General features: G+C 35.5%; 2 protein-coding genes and 1 pseudogene across 2 annotated transcripts; 1 reads left to right on the forward strand and 2 right to left on the reverse strand.

The window, feature by feature from the left end:
- Nucleotides 1-284: 284 nt before the first annotated feature.
- LOC120333416 (trans-1,2-dihydrobenzene-1,2-diol dehydrogenase pseudogene) lies at nt 285-1,411 on the reverse strand (annotated as a pseudogene).
- Nucleotides 1,412-2,871: 1,460 nt separating this feature from the next.
- Nucleotides 2,872-4,507, reverse strand: LOC120333425 (trans-1,2-dihydrobenzene-1,2-diol dehydrogenase-like). The gene has a single exon (XM_039400852.2). The coding sequence runs from the start codon at nt 4,053-4,055 to the stop codon at nt 3,039-3,041; it is 1,017 nt and encodes a 338-aa protein (XP_039256786.2). The 5' UTR covers nt 4,056-4,507; the 3' UTR covers nt 2,872-3,038.
- Nucleotides 4,508-6,324: 1,817 nt separating this feature from the next.
- LOC120333396 (uncharacterized) lies at nt 6,325-20,037 on the forward strand. Its single transcript, XM_078117637.1, has 10 exons — nt 6,325-6,443; nt 6,804-7,009; nt 8,684-8,909; nt 8,999-9,185; nt 9,941-10,108; nt 10,743-10,899; nt 11,223-11,411; nt 18,978-19,127; nt 19,714-19,837; nt 19,924-20,037. Exons 1-10 carry the CDS (start codon nt 6,380-6,382, stop codon nt 19,998-20,000), a joined length of 1,548 nt encoding a protein of 515 aa, XP_077973763.1. The 5' UTR covers nt 6,325-6,379; the 3' UTR covers nt 20,001-20,037.
- Nucleotides 20,038-20,450: the final 413 nt, after the last annotated feature.

Consider the following 20,450-nt stretch of genomic DNA (forward strand, 5'->3'; position numbering starts at 1 on the left):
ATAGCTATCAAAACAACTAAATCGCCTTTCCATCAGTAAACGGGGTAATTTTAGATATAATGACAAAACTCGCTAAAGAACTAAAGCTTATCCATCTCATTAAAAAACACTATGAACTATGATTTGTCTCCTTATTTGATCTGTAATATATTCGTTTCAGACTTTCAAATTTTTTTTGCAGTGTCGGGGGGCGATGAAGTATAAATTACTGTAGGGGGGCGATGGTACAAAAAGTTTGGGAACCACTGGACTAGATGATGCTAAAAAGTTGGGAAGACTTGGTGTACCCGTTCATAGTTTTATTCTTTATCACTATCGTGAGGTAATTTATATCCTAAATCGTTCCGTAATTTTTCTGTTATTTCTGCCAATTCAATACTCATTGCGTGAGTAATCAGAGGACTTTCCAACTCTTTATTTATAAGGCATCTTCTTACTTCTTTCGCTTCATATGTTAGTCCCTCGCTGTTGCGAAAATTCATCTTGAAGTCGACTTTGGGAAAGGGAAAATTGCGTACCTGCCCATTTACAGTAATTGCGGATGGAGTCCAAAATGGCGGATGAATTCGTATGTATCCCTTGGTGCCACATATATGAGCGTCGTTTGAAAATACATTCACGGTAGATATTGTTAAAGAAGCCATCCGTTGTTTAGTGTATTTCAAGGCCACATTTGAAGTTATATCGACACCCTGATCGTTCAGGAAGCCAACGGCATGCTGCTCATAGGGACATTCTTTGAATACGAATTGAGCGAGCTGCAACGTGTAAATCCCAATATCGAATAATGCGCCTCCCCCGAGTTCTTTAATCATAACTCGGTGATTCGGATCAGATATGTAGTCGCCGAACATCGCTTGAACTACTCGCACTTCTCCGATTTCGCCGTCATCGATGGTTTTCTGGATCGCGGCATACACAGGGGAACATCGACTCCAAACCGCTTCCATCAAAAACAAGTTTTTTTCTTTAGCTAATGCGAACAAGGTTTTTGCTTCCTTCGGGGTTATGCAAAGTGGCTTTTCGCACAGGACGGCTTTCCCGCCTTCCAGCATCATCCTCGCTTGATCTTTGTGTTGTGTATTGAGTGATCCGATGTAAACAATGTCGATATTCGGATCATCAGCCAATTCTTGATATGTGCCATATGCTTTCGAAATGCCTCTTTCTGCCGCGAAAGCCTTCGATCTTTTCAAAGACGATGATGCGACAGCTTCTATTATATGTTCATCTTTAGGCAAGGCTAGTAAGTTCCATGCGAAATCCTGACAAATTTTCCCTGCTGAACAAATACCCCATCGAATTGCACCACCTACCATTACGATTCAATAGCGAGTCAGCACTCAGCAGTACTAGAAACGAACGATTTACGTTACGTTTATGACTAACCTTTCGAACGAACGAATCGCCAACTGCGCTATCGCCTATTACAACAGGGTTCAAAATGACCAAATCATTAAGATCATACTGTGGGTATAACAGGTTCGCGCTTGTTGCTATGGACATGTATTGTATGAATGTTTATTCACCTCCAAATTTTACAGTATTTACATAATAACCTAGTCGAATTTTTGAATTTACGTCAGAATAGCAGTCGGTTCACACAATTGCACAGATTCGACCATCAAATTTACTTAGTGTAATATGGATTATTCATTATTGTAATAACGGTTTTTTGAAAAGCAGTTTGCTTTCATGGTCAGTTGTCACATTTGTTACAATTCGGCTTTTTCACAATCTTTTACCATATAATGTGTGTGGTGAAGTCTTTTTGATATAAATAATACTAACAGATGTTTTAATGAAATTTATGTATAAGAACATAATATCACCAATAACAAAGTAAATTCGATAAAAATAAAGATGGGATGTCCAACGAGACAACTGTCACAGTCGGGGATAATACAGGCATAGCCGCATTAGATATATATTCTTATAGTTCTCGCAGTATAATGGTTATGTGTTATGTCTCAGGGTTATCAGGCTGAATCGTATTGAACAAGAACTGCATTGAAAATTGCTCTTGTATCGTTATCACTCAGTCACAAACGTCTATGATTTAAGTTTCCATTTGCAAAATGTTGATGAGAATCCGTTATATTTGAACATATGGAGTCATATTGTGAAAACACTTTCTATGAAGATGGGCAGTTATGACATTTTTAAAGTTTTTGAAGTAACGTCGATAGGTTGGAATATTGCGACAGATTATACTATGACAAATTTGACCTCACCATGACTTTGTCAATATTTGCTGTGTATATATGGCGTCTGAAACTCGTTTGAGATACTAACTTTATACTATAGCATACATGCTGCTGACTATTGTACTATATGACGTATTGTAGGGAATATTCCAGTCTAACACATGAGATGTCAGCAAACAGCACTCAATAATGAAATATCAATTATTCACATATTCTGAATTTTCACAATCAAATTGAGCATCCATCCTAATATCATGCTCCCCTAATTTCTGTGTCACCGGATGATAATTACAACAATATCAATAAAGATAATGAATAAATACCACATGCGGTAGTACTATGCGGTGCTGAGTCATTGGTACTATGCGGTGCTGAGTCATTGGTCACCCCACTCGCTTCACGTGCACGTTGCGTGTACGTTTCGCTTCCTCGCTCGCGTATTTGTTGCGTCCCGTTTGTTTTTCTCATATTTCGTGTCTGCCTTGTATATGCTTAGGATACAGCTACACGGTTACTCATTTTATATGTAATTTCATATACATATATATATATATTGATTTTCCCAATACAAACCTATTCTAGCAACTTCTGAATGTGCCACAAACCATCATGAGCCATTCACCGAAAAGTAAAATGCATGGAAACGTAATAAAACAACTTGAAATATTTTCATTATAACTTTATTTCATATATAATTGCATAAATGTTATAAATGTGAATTTTAACGTTTATCGTATCTGTTGCAGAACAGAAAATTACATAGACCAACTTTGCAAAATGAAAAAGTGCAACCAATTATTTGGGAAACAACTTTTTCTCATATTTTTCAATTCATTCATCATCTTGAGGTAATTTGTATCCCAAGTCTTGCCGCAATTTTCCGATTATTTCTGCCAATTCAATACTCATTGCGTGAGTAATCAATGGGCTTTCAATTTTCTTGTTCAAAAGGCATCTTCTAACCTCATTTGCTTCATATGTGAGACCTTCGCTGTTTGCAAAATTCATCTTATATACTACTTTTGGAAATGGAAAATTCCGCATCTCTCCGTTCACGGTGATAGCGGGGGGCGACCAAAATGGTGGGTGAATTCGTATGTATCCCTTGGTGCCACATATATGAGCGTCGTTTGGAAAAGTGCTAACTGAAGATGTTGTTAAAGAAGCCATCCGTTGTTTAGTGTATTTCAAAGCCAAATTCGAAGTTATATCGACACCCTCATCGTTCAGGAAGCCAACGGCATGCTGCTCATATGGACGTTCTTTGAATACAAACTGGGCGAGCTGCACCGTGTACATTCCTATATCGAACAATGCGCCACCTCCAAGTTCTTTGCGACTAGCTCGGTGATGCGGGTCGACTGCAATCATTTCACCAAACATGGCTTGGACTACTCTTGCTTCTCCTATTTCGCCATCATCAATGGCTTTTTGCACTGCGGCATAAGCAGGCGAACATCGACTCCAGACCGCTTCCATAAGGAATAGGTTCTTTTCCTTTGCTAATGAAAACAACGTTTTGACTTCCTTCGGACTCATGCACAGCGGCTTTTCACATAAAACAGATTTTCCACCTCCCAGCATCATTTTCACTTGGTCATAGTGTTGAACATTAATCGAGCCTATGTAAACGACGTCAATGTTCGGATCGTCAGCCAATTCTTGATATGAGCCATATGACTTCGAAATGCCTCTTTCTTTGGCAAAAGCCTGCGCTCTTTCCAAAGAAGACGATGCAACAGCTTCAACTATATGTTCATTTTTGGGTAAGGATAACAAGTTGCCCGTGAAGTCTTGACATATTTTTCCTACAGAACAAATACCCCACCGAATAGTGCCGACGTCCATCGTGCCTTAAAGTCGGATCAGAAATGATAACTTATACATACAACTAGCAATTATGAAAAATCTTTGTTTGCGAAGCGGATTACGTAATCATGCGTCTTTACAGCAAGGCTCAAAATAACCAGAACATTGTCCGACTGATCGAACGTCAGTCGTTGCTTTTCTATGTTCAAATTATTACTATGTCTAGGGATGGGCCGAGATTCGGATTCGAATCCACGCATTTGAGTCAAATCCACGCACCGCCCGAACTAGATTACTTACGAAAAACCCTAATTAATCGTATAATCTATCCTTATTGGTGTATGCATGTCTTGTATGAACAAGAATGTGTTGGCGCAATCTTTTTGGAATCTATTGCTAAAAGCTAGCAAACATCGATCAGAGCGGAACTGGCGAAAGCAGTTTAAAATCAGGACAACCATTGTCCAGCATTTGCTTGGGTATTGTACTCATACATTGCTAAAATAGTTCAGCAGTAACCTACGGCACCATTCGGCAAGAAAATCGAGATCGACTTTTGGTAATAAGCGCACACTATTGTAGCACAGTGGGAAACGTGTTTTTCAGCTTCATTAAGCCGTCACGGACTCGAAGGATTCGATTCGAGTCCATGACCCATTGCTCGGATTATTCGAATCCCTGTAATATCGGACTCGTCTCATCCCTTCTATGTACAGAATTTACCGATGACTCTTCAAACCAGATTAAAGGTTTATGTATCTAGTTCTAGTGGCATCACAAAGAAACATTTTCAACGTCAATTATACCAGCCCGTTAGATTTAATATAACAAAAAAAATTAGACGCACCGTCTATACCTAAATGCAACTGAAGGAAGAGGTATATTTTTGAATTTACAAAGATGTGCAGGATTTACCAATAAGTCACCAAATTAGACCCTACATACCTAATTTTTACAGACAAAAAGATTTCCGGTACATAAATTCAGTAGGTATAGAAAGTAATATAAGAGAAGAATATGGTGAGATACGGAAGAGCGAGGCCTTTTTTGTAAGATGACTATGCGCAGACTTGCAAAGGATAAGTCACCAGAGCATATCCTGCCTACCTAACTTTCACAACCAGAAAAATTATGGTATTTATTTATGAAAAGTATAATATAAGAGAAGGACATGGCGAGATCCGACAGGACAATTCAATTGTTACCTTGACGAGAGATAGATTCAACAATCATAACGACCAAAAGGGTAGCTTTGATGTACGAAATAATATCGTATGGTTTATGACAAGACGGACGTAACTTAGAATAGCTTATTTCAGGCTGTCCATTTTGCGTTGAAAAATACCAACACTGTCCTACACCTTCAATCTTACATCACACCGACCCGATTTTGGTCGCTGAAAAGTAATCTAAAAGATGAATATGGTGAGTTACTCCGGTAATTTATCAATTGCTTCTCATTTCGAAATAAACTCCGTACAGTATTTTAAAACTAACCATCATGAACGGTAGTTATGAACGATATTTCTTAAAGTTAGCGATCAGTCACTGTTAGAACTACTGATTTCATATTTTTAGCGGTTGAAAATCTGTCATGCCGAACTAAACTTATACCAATAGTTTAAGTTAATATAAAAACAAAACTATAGGCATTTTGCAGTCCTTGAGCTGACAGTATAGCTCGAAATATCAGTCACTCATATGTCATAGGCATCAATGTATAATATTAATATACCTTATCTAAACCCCAATGGCATTTATGCTTTAAGTTTAACGTCTATACATAATTTAATTGCTCTTGGGCAATTCAGTAAGTGTTGTTATTTTTTGCATTGCTAACTGTGGCAATGACGTTTTTTGGTTCAGACACACCTTGCGCTAACAAAGTACACACACTAGCTTTTTTCTTTAGACACGTCACATGGTCGAGTTTGCGCTGCGCTTGTTATGCTTGAAAATATTGAATTTGAAGTCTTTGTCCAAAATATAAATATAATGCAACTTATTTATTTATTCAGATATAATCTATGGTCTTCGACTTTATCTAAAATATATTTTACACAAATACTAGTATTCAAAGTCATAAATTTAGGGCGTGTTGTAGCATAACTTCATAAACGCATTGCACTACGAAATAGGTGGCACAAGTATGACTGTCAGGCATGTTTATTAGACAAAAACACTATTCAACCACGGCCGCTATTCACAAGACATGTAGAATTTGAAGAAATCAAGACCCCGGGGCGATATTATTATGTTAAAATGTATCACTGCCTGTATATATGCGTATTCTGATGCTGTGTTCGATGTTGTTCTTCTGGTTTACATTCAAACTGCAATAGCAAATTTATACTGTGGAGAGAATGCGCGGAATATGTGCATTTGGGGTATTGTTTCTCTTGCTGAATACTTCCGATTCTAAGAAAGGTATATGTGGATGATATATATATAACAAAGGAATTAGTTTATTAATTACATATATCGAGTTGATTGCTGCAATATGAGAATGAGTTCCCCAATAATATTATTCTTACAAGCAGCATTTATTTATGTTCATCAATAAACTTCTAATACATTACGTACAAAATGTATGAACACAAATCTACTAAATTTAACTTCCCTACTGGAATACATATTGGGAACGTCAACGCCCATTTTGTTGCAGAATAAACTCAACTTCATGAATATTTTATTTCTCAAAATTTTCGAGTATTTTTATGTGCATCATCTTTCGGGTAGAATAAAATATGCCTGATTGTTGTGTAACTATTATACAAATTCTTACAGCACCTGGAAAAATATCACCATGCTTGCATAATTTGCCCGGCCAAAAAGGAGTTATATCATACCCTGGATTCAAAACAAATGGAAGAAATCTGAAACTCTTTACAGAGAACCGAAACATGGAGGGTGCATGTCTTCTCTATGGGAGAATACCGCACGCGAAAGATTTAACGATTGAAATAACTCCAAGGCAAAAGAGTTTGATTTACGTGCGTAAAAACACTATTTATATTAAATGTTTAATATTGGTGAATTGAAATAAAATGTACTAAGATTTTTGGTGCTGGATTTCAGTATCAGGGCATTCAATGTTACCAATAAAGAAACTGATTGTCTATTCCATAAAGTAATCCACGAAAATAGCTTCGACACGAAGAACAAAAAAATTGAAAAACGTATATTTGTGCCTCGAAAATTGAATTATCCTCTTTCACAAGATTCGCACGGTCACAACTTTTGTCATTGGACAGTGCGCAATACATAAATTTCGCATTCCGAATTTATCGGAATCAAATTTGATTTTTGACCGATACTTTAAATTTGAAATAAACTGATTCTCCACTTATACTATATGGGTACAACTGAACAAATAGCGGGTACAATCAAACGTAAGTTTTTATAGTTTTTAAATTTCGAATTTCATGGAAAGATACTGAATAGCATAAAATGAATATTGTACGATATGGGGTTCTTCCGATGTATAAAACCGTCGACATAAATTTGTAGCGAGTATCTATTTGAATTTTGTTATCTTAAGTTGTAAAGACTGAACTTATAACAACACTGTGTGTTGAGGATGATTGCCGTTTCATTCCTAATAAGGCAGTGCATATAATGTTGCCACATATTGCTTTTCTTATGCAAATATTCTGTATTTAGTCACTGCACATTGGTATTTGTATATTATTTCATTTATTTAGAACTGTTTTAGGTATAGACTTCGTATCCACTTTTGATGACTCGCATTCAATTGACATAATACTTTCTGATTGCAATCTAGTGCCCATACGTAATTGGTATATGGTGCATATTGTGGCAACCGGTGACCGTACATTTGAACCCATGTACATTTGAACCCATGCGTATATCCACGGGTTCAATCTATATGCGGGTGCTAAAACCCATGGGTCAGGGTTAGTATGGGTTTAACTATCCGTGAAACAAAAAAATTTCATAGGTGCAATAGCATACAGGTGCAATTGTCACGGGTTCAAATGTACGTGGGTTCAAATGTAATGGAACCGTGGCAACCTGTTGTTGCGACAGTCTCTTGGTTTATCAGCACTGGTAAAAGGGCCGCTCGTTTTTTGTTGCAGATTTAATAATAACTTAGGATTGTATTTTAGGGAACTTAGGGTTGTGTTTTATGTAGACATGTGTTGAAATAGGGATTAAGTTATTAGGATTGTACTTAAAACTGTATTTATTTTTGCATTTAGTTACATATGTATATCTGATTAATTAGGATTTGGATGCGTTGCAGTCCAAACTATTTTTAAGTCACCTGACCTTACACGAGTGGCCACAATAGCACTTTATGTTCGATTCGGAACTGTGTCTGGTTTAGTGCATTGGAATTTCAGCGGCAGTCTGGTTGAGCGTATCCAAACCCAGAAGGCAAGCTCCCATCGTTGACTTATCAGAAGGATTCCTGGCACAACAAATAGGCTACTGGCTGATTGAAGTCAGGGAGTGTGTGTCACAGATATTCACCATACCGTTCACTGTGCATTTAAGAACACAACCTAACTCAGAGCAGCTTCAATGTATGTTCATTATTCAAACAAACGGGTCACATTTCATAGTTCAGTTTGGACTTTTTACTCCTTATAGGTTTTACAGAAATACGGAGGAAAATATAACATGGTTATTTTCAAATTTAGATTGGTGGTAAAAAATACAGGACGAGCTCTTGGAACAACTTTATTGCTATATACGGGGCAACAAATGATATACAATACACAACTAAACATTCATATAATGAATATCTGCAAGATCTAAAAAATGGCACAATTCGGATTATTTTACCTGGATATGAATTCTCATTTTACAGAATAGTTTTTTCTAAAAAATCATCAGTATTCACGCTAAAGTATTCCGAAAAGAAAAGTAAGAGCTTTTTCGTTCGTTCTATTCTTTTTATGCATATCTTCCATAATATATATGTGTGATTGTGATAAAATCTAAAAATTTTCTAGGCGTTCGATGCAAATCGCTCGATGCTACAGTTGTAAATGTTGAGTCATGCACCGATGCGAATAAAATTAACTCCAAATGCAAAGTGAAATGCACTGACGGATTGGCTCCTTCTCCCTATTTATATCAAAACGATGTAAATTTTTCAAAGTCAGAATCTGTGCTCCCCAACATAATGACAAAATGCAAGTAAGTAAAACTTGTTAGCTTCGGGTTGGGGGTAATGAGTATTTGTGGATAGCGAGTCGATAATTTCACCCGTCTTAGCAAGTTAAATAGTATTATTCATATCTTAACACACATACAGGCATTTGCGCTTCAGCCATCAACCATGCGTACTAAATTGAACAATGTGAAATATTAAAAATGTTTTTAGTTTCGCTTGTCCACTCATCAAGCTAGTCCATGATGGGACACCTTTTTATATCCAATTCCATCTCATAAAAATTTATGCCATCCCAACCTATTACCTGGACATTTTTATTATTTCACATTGTTTAATTTACTACATGGTTGATGGCAGCTGAAGCGCACCTGAAATCAGACAGCATCATGTTATGTATTCAAGCGTGCATAATTCGCGTATAGTTTTTGGTCAAAAACCAGCGATATACGTCTAACAGTTTATGAAAGTGCTAAAATATGAATCCATTGAGCTAAAGATATTGGTAATTCATAAGAAGTCAATTAGAGTGACTCAAAAGGAACGAAAGCCCTTCAATTGACATTCACATCTTTGGTATTGATAGTGCCAGTCATAATTATACGTGTTTAATTGAAACCATAATAGTCAACTTATAAATCGATAAAGAAATTTCGAGTTTCACGATTTAATTTGGATATTTAATACGGAAGATCACTGGCGTGGTACTGGTGTCTCACCCATAATCAAGTCAATGTAAGCGTGTAAATTACTTATTGTTTGTCACTTTTTTTGCTCCTAGAGGAAATGGATTCAATCCTCCATCGTGGGATCCTGATATCACGATTGCTGATTTTAAATCTGTTTTTGATGAGCAAATACAACTACATGAATTTTCGATTAATCTGCCTCCTCTTCCTGACCATCCCTTTTCCCCGCCAGACATAGCCGCCAATAACATCAGAACTCAGTAGGCAATTTTTTGTGTTAAACTACTTTATTATTATTATATATAAATAGTTTTAAATAAATTTCACTTTTCATTGTGATAAAGTTCACTTTAAAAACGCCGTTTTCGCCGGCTGTTGTCATCGGGCATGGGAAGCCGTGAAAAATATTTTCAATCGACTCTAACTCACGATTCCGTGTTGAGAAAAATTGTGGCCCCAATTACGAACTCTCAGAAAATCGAGTTTTGATAAGAAAAACTTTGGCGTAAGCAAGTCATCATTTATTTTCCGATTTTCGACTCCGGATCCAACTACAATGATGATATCATGACAAACTCCGACTACACGGACATGCTTAATAAATTTAGATTTACATATAGAGCACCAGCTGATGGCAAGAAATATGCCATGAAACCGCTTCGCTGACATACGTTATAGAATGGTCAAATGTATTTTTACATCCAACATGCTTTTAGTTCTACGGGCATGGTATATTTAGTAATCGCAAGCTACATTGACATAACACAAATGAAATTTAGGAATATAGGCTCTCATTTTATCAAGTTGAAAAAATTAGGAAAAGCTATGATTTGAGAATTTAAAGTATATATTTATTATTTTGTCAAAATTTATGTTATCTCCTAAACTTTTTAGTGCGGCCTATATGCCCGGGTGGCCGGATGTACCTGATTTCGACACCGAAATTTCAATGGTTTACGCATCGAATATTCCAGATCCTCGTAAATGTGTTAATCTTAAACTTGTTGCAGATATCTGTTTTAATGACGCCAGCATATACGATTTGTATTTGGTAAGCAATACTAACATAAAATTTGTTTGAGGATTTTGCTGATTACCTGGTACGTGTCTGAATTTTTGCCAACTATAGGTGTAATGCACTGAATCATGAAGCGCTCAGTTACTATTATATAATGTCAGAGTGAAAATCGAAGATAACATTCCTACTCATGTCTTTAGTTGTAGTTTCTGCTAACGTCCTTTGGAGACGTATGTGAAAAGTCATTTTTTTCTGCTGTTAAATAATACATCATTTTAAATACTTCACATACTATATAAGCTATAATACCATAATATGTTAAACCTACGGACACGAAGTTGTCATTTTCATTTCAGGGACGTATTTCCACTTGTAATTATCCTGTCGATTATCTTCTTGAATTGTTTGGAGAAAATCAAGGAGAGGGAATTGATCCAGATACTTTGCCGATTCCAGCTCCAAAATCATTTACCGAAAAACTACAAGAACTCGACCAGAATGAAAAAGCAGCGTTTTTATTTAAACTATCAGAGTTTGATTCAAAGGTGAGAAAAATAATTCCGGCACTCAGAATTAATCACGCAATACAGCGAGTTTTCATGTAATATTTTCTTCAAGTACAGACGTACATAAACCAATACCAGAATGTCAAAGGGTTTATTAAATAATTATTTAAAACTTTTTTAAAAAATCCCATCCAGCGTCTCATGCAAATATTAAGATTTATTCACAATGACAAAAGTCCAACTTCATATGGTGATGTAACAGTAGTGAGCATTTAAAGTTACGCCACACATTCTGTTGGTTGGCTTCCGGTGTAAATATTGGATATTTCTTTAGTCACTTCAGCCCAAGGTAAATAGATCATCTTTAGTTTTGCTCCTATGCCACTGTCAATAGAAAAAGAGGATTTTTGTCATTTCCACCTCATCCATTGTGGTGGAGTGATAATTTTCCACCTTATTTCGTTGTATTATTTTATATACATCGTGTTTCGTTAACCACCCAAAGAGGGGAAAAAGGTTAATGCATGCACTAACTGGGTGTGTTACCAAACATTTCCCCACTAAACTTGGTGGAAAAGCATGAACGAGTCATGTCATTGATATCGAGGTGGTTATGACGATGTCAGAAGGCTGAGCGCTATTAGCTGAAATCGTTTCGATATTTTTATGCGCGCTGACTTGACTTATCATTCTGCCGAGGCTTCGATGAAACTCTGCGCATAACAGACTGTGTGAGGTATTCAACTCCAATTTTAAATAGACAGAATAAGTGGGTGGGCACATTTTCTGTTGAGCTTGTCTCAAGCTACAATATGGGGAAAACTTACATCGTGCGGAGCGGTTTGAGCTTGCTGGCACAGGTAAGAATTCTAATTATTAAGTTGATGCTGATGAACAAAAGCGAAATTATAGTACCGGTACCGTATAGTCATAATTAAAACATCGATCGGTCAATCCATTTTTACTATTACTGGACTAGGACTTGATACTATATAAATACAGAAATGTAACGTTATCAGTAACTTATGTTGCAAGGGTAACTTAGGTACCAGTAGAGATAATGATTTATTTTCAGAATATATCAAAAAAATGTAAAATTACAATAAATGTGAAAAAAAAACAATCATAGAATATAAACGGGAGGGGCGGGTAAGACTACAAGGTCAACTATGTCGACCGACCCCTGAAAAAAAGAAAAATTCCTATTAGGACAAGTCATTCAGGAGTCATGAGAAAAAAAGGCCGCGTATAGATTTTTACCGTAATTATTTACAACAATTATTTGATGGATTACACATAACAGTTCCAAAGATATCGTAATATAAGAAGGAGGATTATTTAACAAGTTAGCTAACACAATACAATCTTTGAAATAGGAACTATTTGAAATAAAAAGAAATGACAAAGATAGATACATATTTCAAAAATATAGTACAGTCAACTGAAACTTTTAATTAAATCTCAGATCAGATCAGAAATCCAATTTTATTCAATTTGGAGGATAAAAAAAAACATTCTATAGTCATTTAAAATATTCCCTAAATGTTGAAAACTTGATGAGAACAGCAAGTTCCATAAGCAAATGTAGTTGATTAATATTACATAGCCAAAACTGAGATTGGTGTTTTTTATTATCAGATATTGAAACATTAACATGCAGTAACGTAGTTTTAATATTCAGTCAACCAAAATTATGTTAAAAGTTCTCAACTAGAAGTTATCACATGACTCGTTAGGTATGCAGTTAGGTGACTCCATCAAAAGCACAGTTACCACATTTCTCCGTGTACATCACTCACTTTTGAGGCTTAGTATTGCCACCGAAAAAAAGGTTGCGTCTTATACATTGGTTTAATAAATACCAAGAAAAATTATCAATATTTTACGCTAATCGGTCTAATAATCTCACATATATTAATCAAGACTGTTTTAAATTTAATTTGGCAAAGTTTGTGGTTCTAAGAACACATGCGCTCTATCTACGGATACGTCTTATGGTAAATTATACTCATGGGTATTATAGTAAAAGAAAAAATTGTATTTTTAGCCTGGTTAAAAGGCCTTGTCAATCAATTGCTCAAAAAAATATTAATGACAAGAAAAATAGAAGAATATCACATGGAAATTTACAAGGAACAGTTATGCATGAGAAAAAGAAAAATATTAAGATGGGCTTAAGGATAAATACAAAATTCTCAATATGGTCTTACATCATGCTAGACAAATAGTCAATCAATCATCAGAACGAGGCAATTTATATGAATAGAAGAAAAAAGTTATATGTTACACGTCAGAAAGTACACGAAAAAAACCTAATAGAATTTTAAATAATTTTCTACAAAAACTAAAGAGAACTAGCTATGAAATGGTGAATTCGTATCAATTGTAAGGATTTGACAGCTTACACTGAAATTTGCTCATCATTGTGTCACATATTCTGCTAACAAATTTTGTTTTAATTAGCGATTGAACAATTTCAGGGAACATTGTTTTATACTCTGGTGAATACTTTGCCAGACTTCAATGCCCTTTAGCTTAAGCAATTTCTTCATGGCTGAAGACTGATATCGCGGGGTAAAGTACAACTTGTGTGATGTACTCCTTGTCTCATATTTGTGAATCTTGGGAAATTTGGACAAAGTAGTTTTGAAAATAATCTGGCAGCAGCAGATTTTCATAACGATACATAAATTTTCCCATTTCACTTATGTAGATATCTTTCAGTTGAAGAAATCCGCACTGATGATACAGCTTTGTATTTTTAATACGTATTTGTTTGGTTGACCCTTCGTACATCATGCATCTAATCATTTTATTTCGTACAATAGCAATAGGTTTAAGAACACTTTTGTCGCATTTCCCCAGCATAAAATATCATATCGTAGATATGAAAAGGCCAGGCTATTATAAATTATTTTAAGAGATTCCAGATTAACAAATCTCCTCATTTCATATAGCACTTCAAGTGATTGAGAAAGTTTTTTTGAAAGGTAATCTATGTGATAATTCCATGATAGTTTCTCGTCCAAACTAATTCCCAAATATTTTATGTTACTCGTTCTTTCTAAACTCATTGTGCCAACTTCTAATTTAAAGTTTTAATTCCTCATTTTTTACTCAGATCCAAAAACCATGACTTTTGTTTTCGAATAATTGAACGACAATTTATTTAGTTTGAACCAGTGGTCAATTCGCTTTATTTTCATATTCATAGTGTTTTGGAGATCTGCAATATTTGTAGCAGAGTCGAGCAGAGCCGTATCATCAGCGAATAGCGTGGTATCGAACGAGCTGACCTTGGGAAGGTCATTGGTTTAAACTAGAAACAGGAGGAGGCCAAGAGTGCTACCTTGTGGAACTCCACAAGATACATATTGAAGGGAAGATTTATAACCATTTGATTCAATGAATTGTTGACGCTTCATTAAATATGGCCGAAGAGGCAATCCGCGTATGCCATAGTGGGACAATTTGCATAATAATATATTATGGTTAACAGTATCGAATGCTTTTGACAAATCTAAAAAAATGGCACAGGATACTTTATTATCCGATAAATTATTCAAAATTCTTTCAGTTTGACTACAGCAAGCTCTGTAGAATGCGCATTTTGGAAACTAAGTTGGGAGGTACTGATAATATCATATGTGTCAAAAAAGTTTATCAATCTTTTGTACAGGGCTTTTCCAATGACTTTTGCAAATTGAGATAGTAGAGATATAGGACGATAATTATTTGGGTCATCCCTTTTTGTACAATGGAACAACTTTGGCAAGTTTCAGGATATCCAGAAAAATACCATCCCTAAAAAAAAATCATTGATCAAATCTGTAGCAGGTGCTATGACATATCTGGCCATTTTTATTAGTTTGATGGGAATATTATCAGCGCCTGCTGATTTTTTTCTCATCCAACTTAGTCAGTAGAATAACAATTTCACATTCAGAAACATCTGTTAGAAAAAAGATTCATTTTTACAAGGACCAAGCATGTGTTTAAAGTGAATGCCCTCATTATTGTTTGTGTTGATTCTAGAAGCAAGATTTTTTCCTACATCAGCAAAATGTTTGCTTAGCCCATAACAAATCATACTGTGGTCCCTAATTTCCGAGTTATTACAATTTAGACATGTTGGCATTTTATTTGATTTAAATTTTCCGTCAATTATTTGTCGAAACAATAACGTGTAACGTGACGTGAGCTATCTCAACTAATTTTGATTTGCCAAAAGAATTATGCAAACTGTTAGGTGTACTGGCATATCTGTGTATAGGCTATTGGGCTTATTTATCTGTTTATGACACTAGCCTGTGGTGTTTGGTTTGGTGAGTCGACAGGGAACAGTTTATTTTTCTTTTGTGCTAAACTTGGAATTACTGTACACAACAGCAAGCATACATATTGTTATGAGTTATTATTGGAGTAGCCTACAGCACATAACTTTCTATTTAGGATGTTGATTTTCTTGAACATGAAGAATGATCACAGTATTGGGAATCACAAGCAGCTAATGGCAGAGGAACTAAATGCTGAAATGGGGGAAAGATAGCAGATGAGCAGTGAGCAACTGATGAGTCTTTTTATTTGGTACAATTAATATATGCAAGTCTAATAATGGTACACGTTATTTTAAGCGTTTTAGCAGGGTTAATCTAGTGTGTTGTATTTGGATGCAAATACATTGTTGAAATCTTTGGCTGTATATTGTAGAGGTATAATATCACTCTATGCTGCAAGATCATGAAGAGTTAGAACCGATATTTATGTCTAGCCCTAGTGGATTGGGATATAACTTAGTTTATGAAAATTCGTCAATTCAATATGACCTTGGTAAGAAGACGAACCAAAACAATGAGCTAGTCTGTGTTGATCACCACTTATATATTGAGGTACCCAGAGGTGGGGAGCTGTTTGGAAATCATGATGGCTTTGGCTCCGGAGTCACAGTGTATTCAAACTTTGGCTCCAGCTCCCAAGCTTCATTTTTTTTTTATGCCGGAGCTGGCTACATAGCTATTATCAGTGGTGCAGCTCAATAACGCACTTTGCCGATTGTTTTTTCTTAAGTGTGACGTGTTATTCGGGCTGTAAACACCTTAAGTCGGTGTCATGTTAATTCCTCTTTTGTTCTTGCCCTTAACTTGTGAATTCAATGGGAGTTATAATATATCGTATTTCCCGGCGAATAAGTCTGCCCAGCAAATAAGACAACGTTCGTACAAAAATGGGTTTTGCATACAACCCCCCAATAAAACGAACGGGAAAATCGACCACTGAAATGGTCGCCGCGTTCGCGCATTTGGTAAAATAGCGACTTTTCCTGCCACATAATATTCAATCCCTGACAACTGTCTTGCTATTTTAATTTAATTGTGTTAAACATGACTCGCGATCGTGGCAACTTTCGACCAAATAAAAGCATTAATCATTGGCAACCAAGAGTGAATAAATATGCAATTCAAGTTTTCTGGACTGAAAAGCTGAATAAAAAAAACAGGGAAATCTAGGGATATAATAATGTAACTAACACGAACTGGTCCATTATATTTAGTTTGGTACATATCATATATGACCTGTATATCAGGTCCCCTCGGCAGTTGTAGGACACAAAATTTTGCGATCTGCAATGTCCAAAAAAGCGTTTTTAATCTGTCACGGGCTATCATGAAACAATGGTGTTTCCTGTTTTATTTTTAGTACTTTATAATGCCACTTTTTATTCAAGAAAATTTGGGTTGCGTAATCAATCCTTTTTTTATCTTAGCATTTCGTCACCGTTGATTATCTATATTAACTTGTATTATCACAGTATGATGTGCGAGACAAAACATATGTCTGAAAAATTTGTGATTCAGGGAAAAATAAGCACTGAAATAAAAGCTGTTTACGGCGTAATGTTTATGGCGACCAAAAAAATCGGCAATTGTCACAAAATGCAAAGCACATGTGATAATTTCGGCAATAGCCCCTTCACTCGTGATGCATACCCAAATGCGGCAACTTCAAATATGATAATAAAAGTGTTGCTATGCCAGATTTGCAGTCCGAGCTGACCCCAAAAAATTTGGAAATCATACCGTCACTGAAATAAATCACAATGCAATTGAATCGTGCTCGCGATGTATATTTTTATTTATTTTAAAAATAACGAAAGAAACTTATGAGACTTTTATCCAGAACATAATATGACATAATTTATGGAAAATATATTCAATAAATTCTTTTCTAACAGGGATATAATTAAAATAAAATGAGTTGCAGCATTGCGATAGAGCGAATTCATAACAACTCATAATTGTAGAAATGTGAATAGGAATACGAAAAAAATAGGGACCAAAACAAGATATAATCAGGCACTTTGCCGCATTTTCTTATGCCCAGAGACTGCCGTGGTGTATTTGGGAGTAGTAAAACCTTTCGTTTGTCCCATAACGACTCAGTCACGAGTTATTCTGAACAGAATTAAACACTTTTGAAATGAATTGGATATTTTATGCCATGAAAAGATCATAATATGTTGCATGGAAATTTCAAAACCCCTCTTGAAAATCCTGGATACACCCCTGGCCATTAGGGTTTTTGAGCTTGACCACAATCATGAAAAATTGCAGCTTAGCGGAAATGAAAATCAAAATTTTGATAAAATAAGCAACCGTTTCAAATTTTGATACCAAACTTTCAAACCTATAATGATACAGAATAACTTTTGAATTACCTTAATATAAGGAACTAAAATTTATAAAATGAATTATAAGCTGAAAAGTATACGGTAGTTTTTATCATTTGTAACGTATCAGAAATTAAAAAATTTAAAAAAATGAGATAGTTAAGCCTGGAGCCACCAAAAATTTTGGTAGCTCCATCCTCATCATCTGTTTTGATAAACTTGGCTCCGGCTCCACCAAAATGTCTCGGCTCCGACTCCAGCTCCGGCTCCCTAGCCCTGGAGTTACCTATCATAAATTACGTGTCCAGTACTCGAACTCCAATTTAGTTGAGGACATTTTCATTGAATATGTTCGAAGTTAACGGGTGACCCTTTTTCTACTGCAAAAGACTCACTCATCTAATCATTTTTTTGTATTTTCAGATTGTAAGTACCACACCAATGATGAACTCTGAATTATCAATAGATCACATTTTGAATGAAAGCTTTAATTACACAAAAGAAATGGCAGTGATGGACTCTTGTTACTGGATTTTCAATCTACAAATAACAGAAGGGAAAAGAAAAGCTTGACATTTATCACAACATGTCTACTGCATCTATACCAAATGACGAATTACCATTCAACAAACAAAAAAAGCGTAACTCAACTTTCTCATTACGACTGTATTTAGTCTCTTTTGTGGCCTTTAGTAGTCAATTTCGCTGAATATTTACTGTTTTAATAAATTGTATAAATTTTAAAAACCCGTTGTGGTTTCATGCTATCTTAGGGTGGTTACAGTAGATTTCCAGGCTTGCAAGATGGTTGACCTTCCCATCGATTGGGGTGGGATTTGTTGGGTGGAAATGTTAAACGCTTACCCAAGGGGTGGAAACAGTAGAAAACCTTGTGAACCAAATATTTCGGTGGGAATTCCCACCTTTTTCATTTACAGTGCAATCCTCAGATTGGAATAAAATGTTCGAAAGAATTGACTGTGAAGTTACTTCAACAACTCAAAAGACAAAAAAGAAATGTCAAATTTAGTAAAATGACAACCGCTGTTAAGCAGCTTTGGGGAAGCTATTTTAAATACCTGAACGAGGTAAAAATAAAAGGAAGTTTCAATAATGTACAAATTCGTATCAATCAAAATACCTGATAATCTTATATTGTATTGCAGGATACCTGTTCTGAATTATACAGAATAATATTATTAAGCGTTCGTAGTGTAACATTCAAGTATACGTTATGGCGTTATGCTGTCAGTGTCAACCAAATTTTTATTTTTTTCAAGACAATATTAGTCAATTTATACGTAGCCAGACGTATTTCGCAATCTTCCAAAACTGCAAAATTCATTGAGATAGATAAAAACTAGTTTTAGATCGCCTTTATACAAAAATAATTAAGTTTGCAAATACAAGCGGTAAATTCGTGAATGTTTTAAGAGTGTCGATGAGGGAGGGATTCCTTATAGTCACGAGTGGCTTGACCATGGGAATGGGTTGGGAATTGGGATGGCATACATATTTATGAAAAGGAATTGGATAGAGAAATGTGTCCCATGGATAAGATTGATGAGTGAACCCGCCAAAATGAAAACATTCTTAATATTCCACATTGTTCTATTTACTACATGGTTGATGGACACTTTAGGATTTCATGAATATATAATTCTCTGATTTTAGAAATGTGATTCAGCTCCTATACTATTACAAACACACAGCAAACCCAGCTGCTCGACAGACTTACGCTTATGTGGATGGAGTAGAGCAGCAAATGACTACCGTTACTCGTGCGCTGATTTTTCGAGTATGTTTGTCTTTTGATTTTTTGCAATTCATTTTTTAGTGAAACACCAATAATCACTATTTTTATTTCTTTTTCAATGCGCAAAGCTGCAAAACGTAAAGTTGAATGTTTGGGCTGCAGAAATCCAAAACCGGCAAAGTGTGAAAGAACGAAACCAATGTGAACAAACATTACAATACTATGTAAACAAAATGAACGAGATAAGAGAACGTAATTGCTTACAGAGAGCTGGCATTTTATTTAAAACATGATCTATTATTTTACATAGATTGAATAAATTTCAGTCAAAACATTCTTCTATTTTCAAGCGTTGGTCAGCAGTGACGAATTGCAGAGCTGACTTGAAGGCGCGCGATCCATTTTTTTTTATTATCTGGGTCTGAGGTCCCAACTTGGACGGACTTGTTTTTTTTTGACGGTAGCACTATAGCCCTGCTCACGCTACAAGTAAAAAAAAATTTTCAAATGTAACAATTCATCATATTAATGGGTGTAGAAAAAGGGTGACCGAAGTAAACTGAAAGAAAACGTATTTCCTTACCCACAACAACGTTAAACCACAGTGTCTGATGTGTTTTTAAGTAATATATATCCGTCACCAAAGAATATAATT

This window comes from Styela clava, chromosome 11 (assembly GCF_964204865.1).
Source record: "Styela clava chromosome 11, kaStyClav1.hap1.2, whole genome shotgun sequence".
NCBI classification, from domain to species: domain Eukaryota; kingdom Metazoa; phylum Chordata; class Ascidiacea; order Stolidobranchia; family Styelidae; genus Styela; species Styela clava.

Excerpts from the sequence above, each read along its gene's own strand:
- LOC120333425 (XM_039400852.2), bottom strand. The coding sequence starts at position 4,055 with ATGGACGTCGGCACTATTCGGTGGGGTATTTGTTCTGTAGGAAAAATA.
- LOC120333396 (XM_078117637.1), top strand. The coding sequence starts at position 6,380 with ATGCGCGGAATATGTGCATTTGGGGTATTGTTTCTCTTGCTGAATACT. Across the intron at positions 7,010-8,683 it reads GGCAAAAGAGTTTGATTTAC|ATTGGTGGTAAAAAATACAG; the intron begins GTGCGTAAAAAC and ends TTTCAAATTTAG. Across the intron at positions 11,412-18,977 it reads TATCAGAGTTTGATTCAAAG|TGCAATCCTCAGATTGGAAT; the intron begins GTGAGAAAAATA and ends TTTCATTTACAG.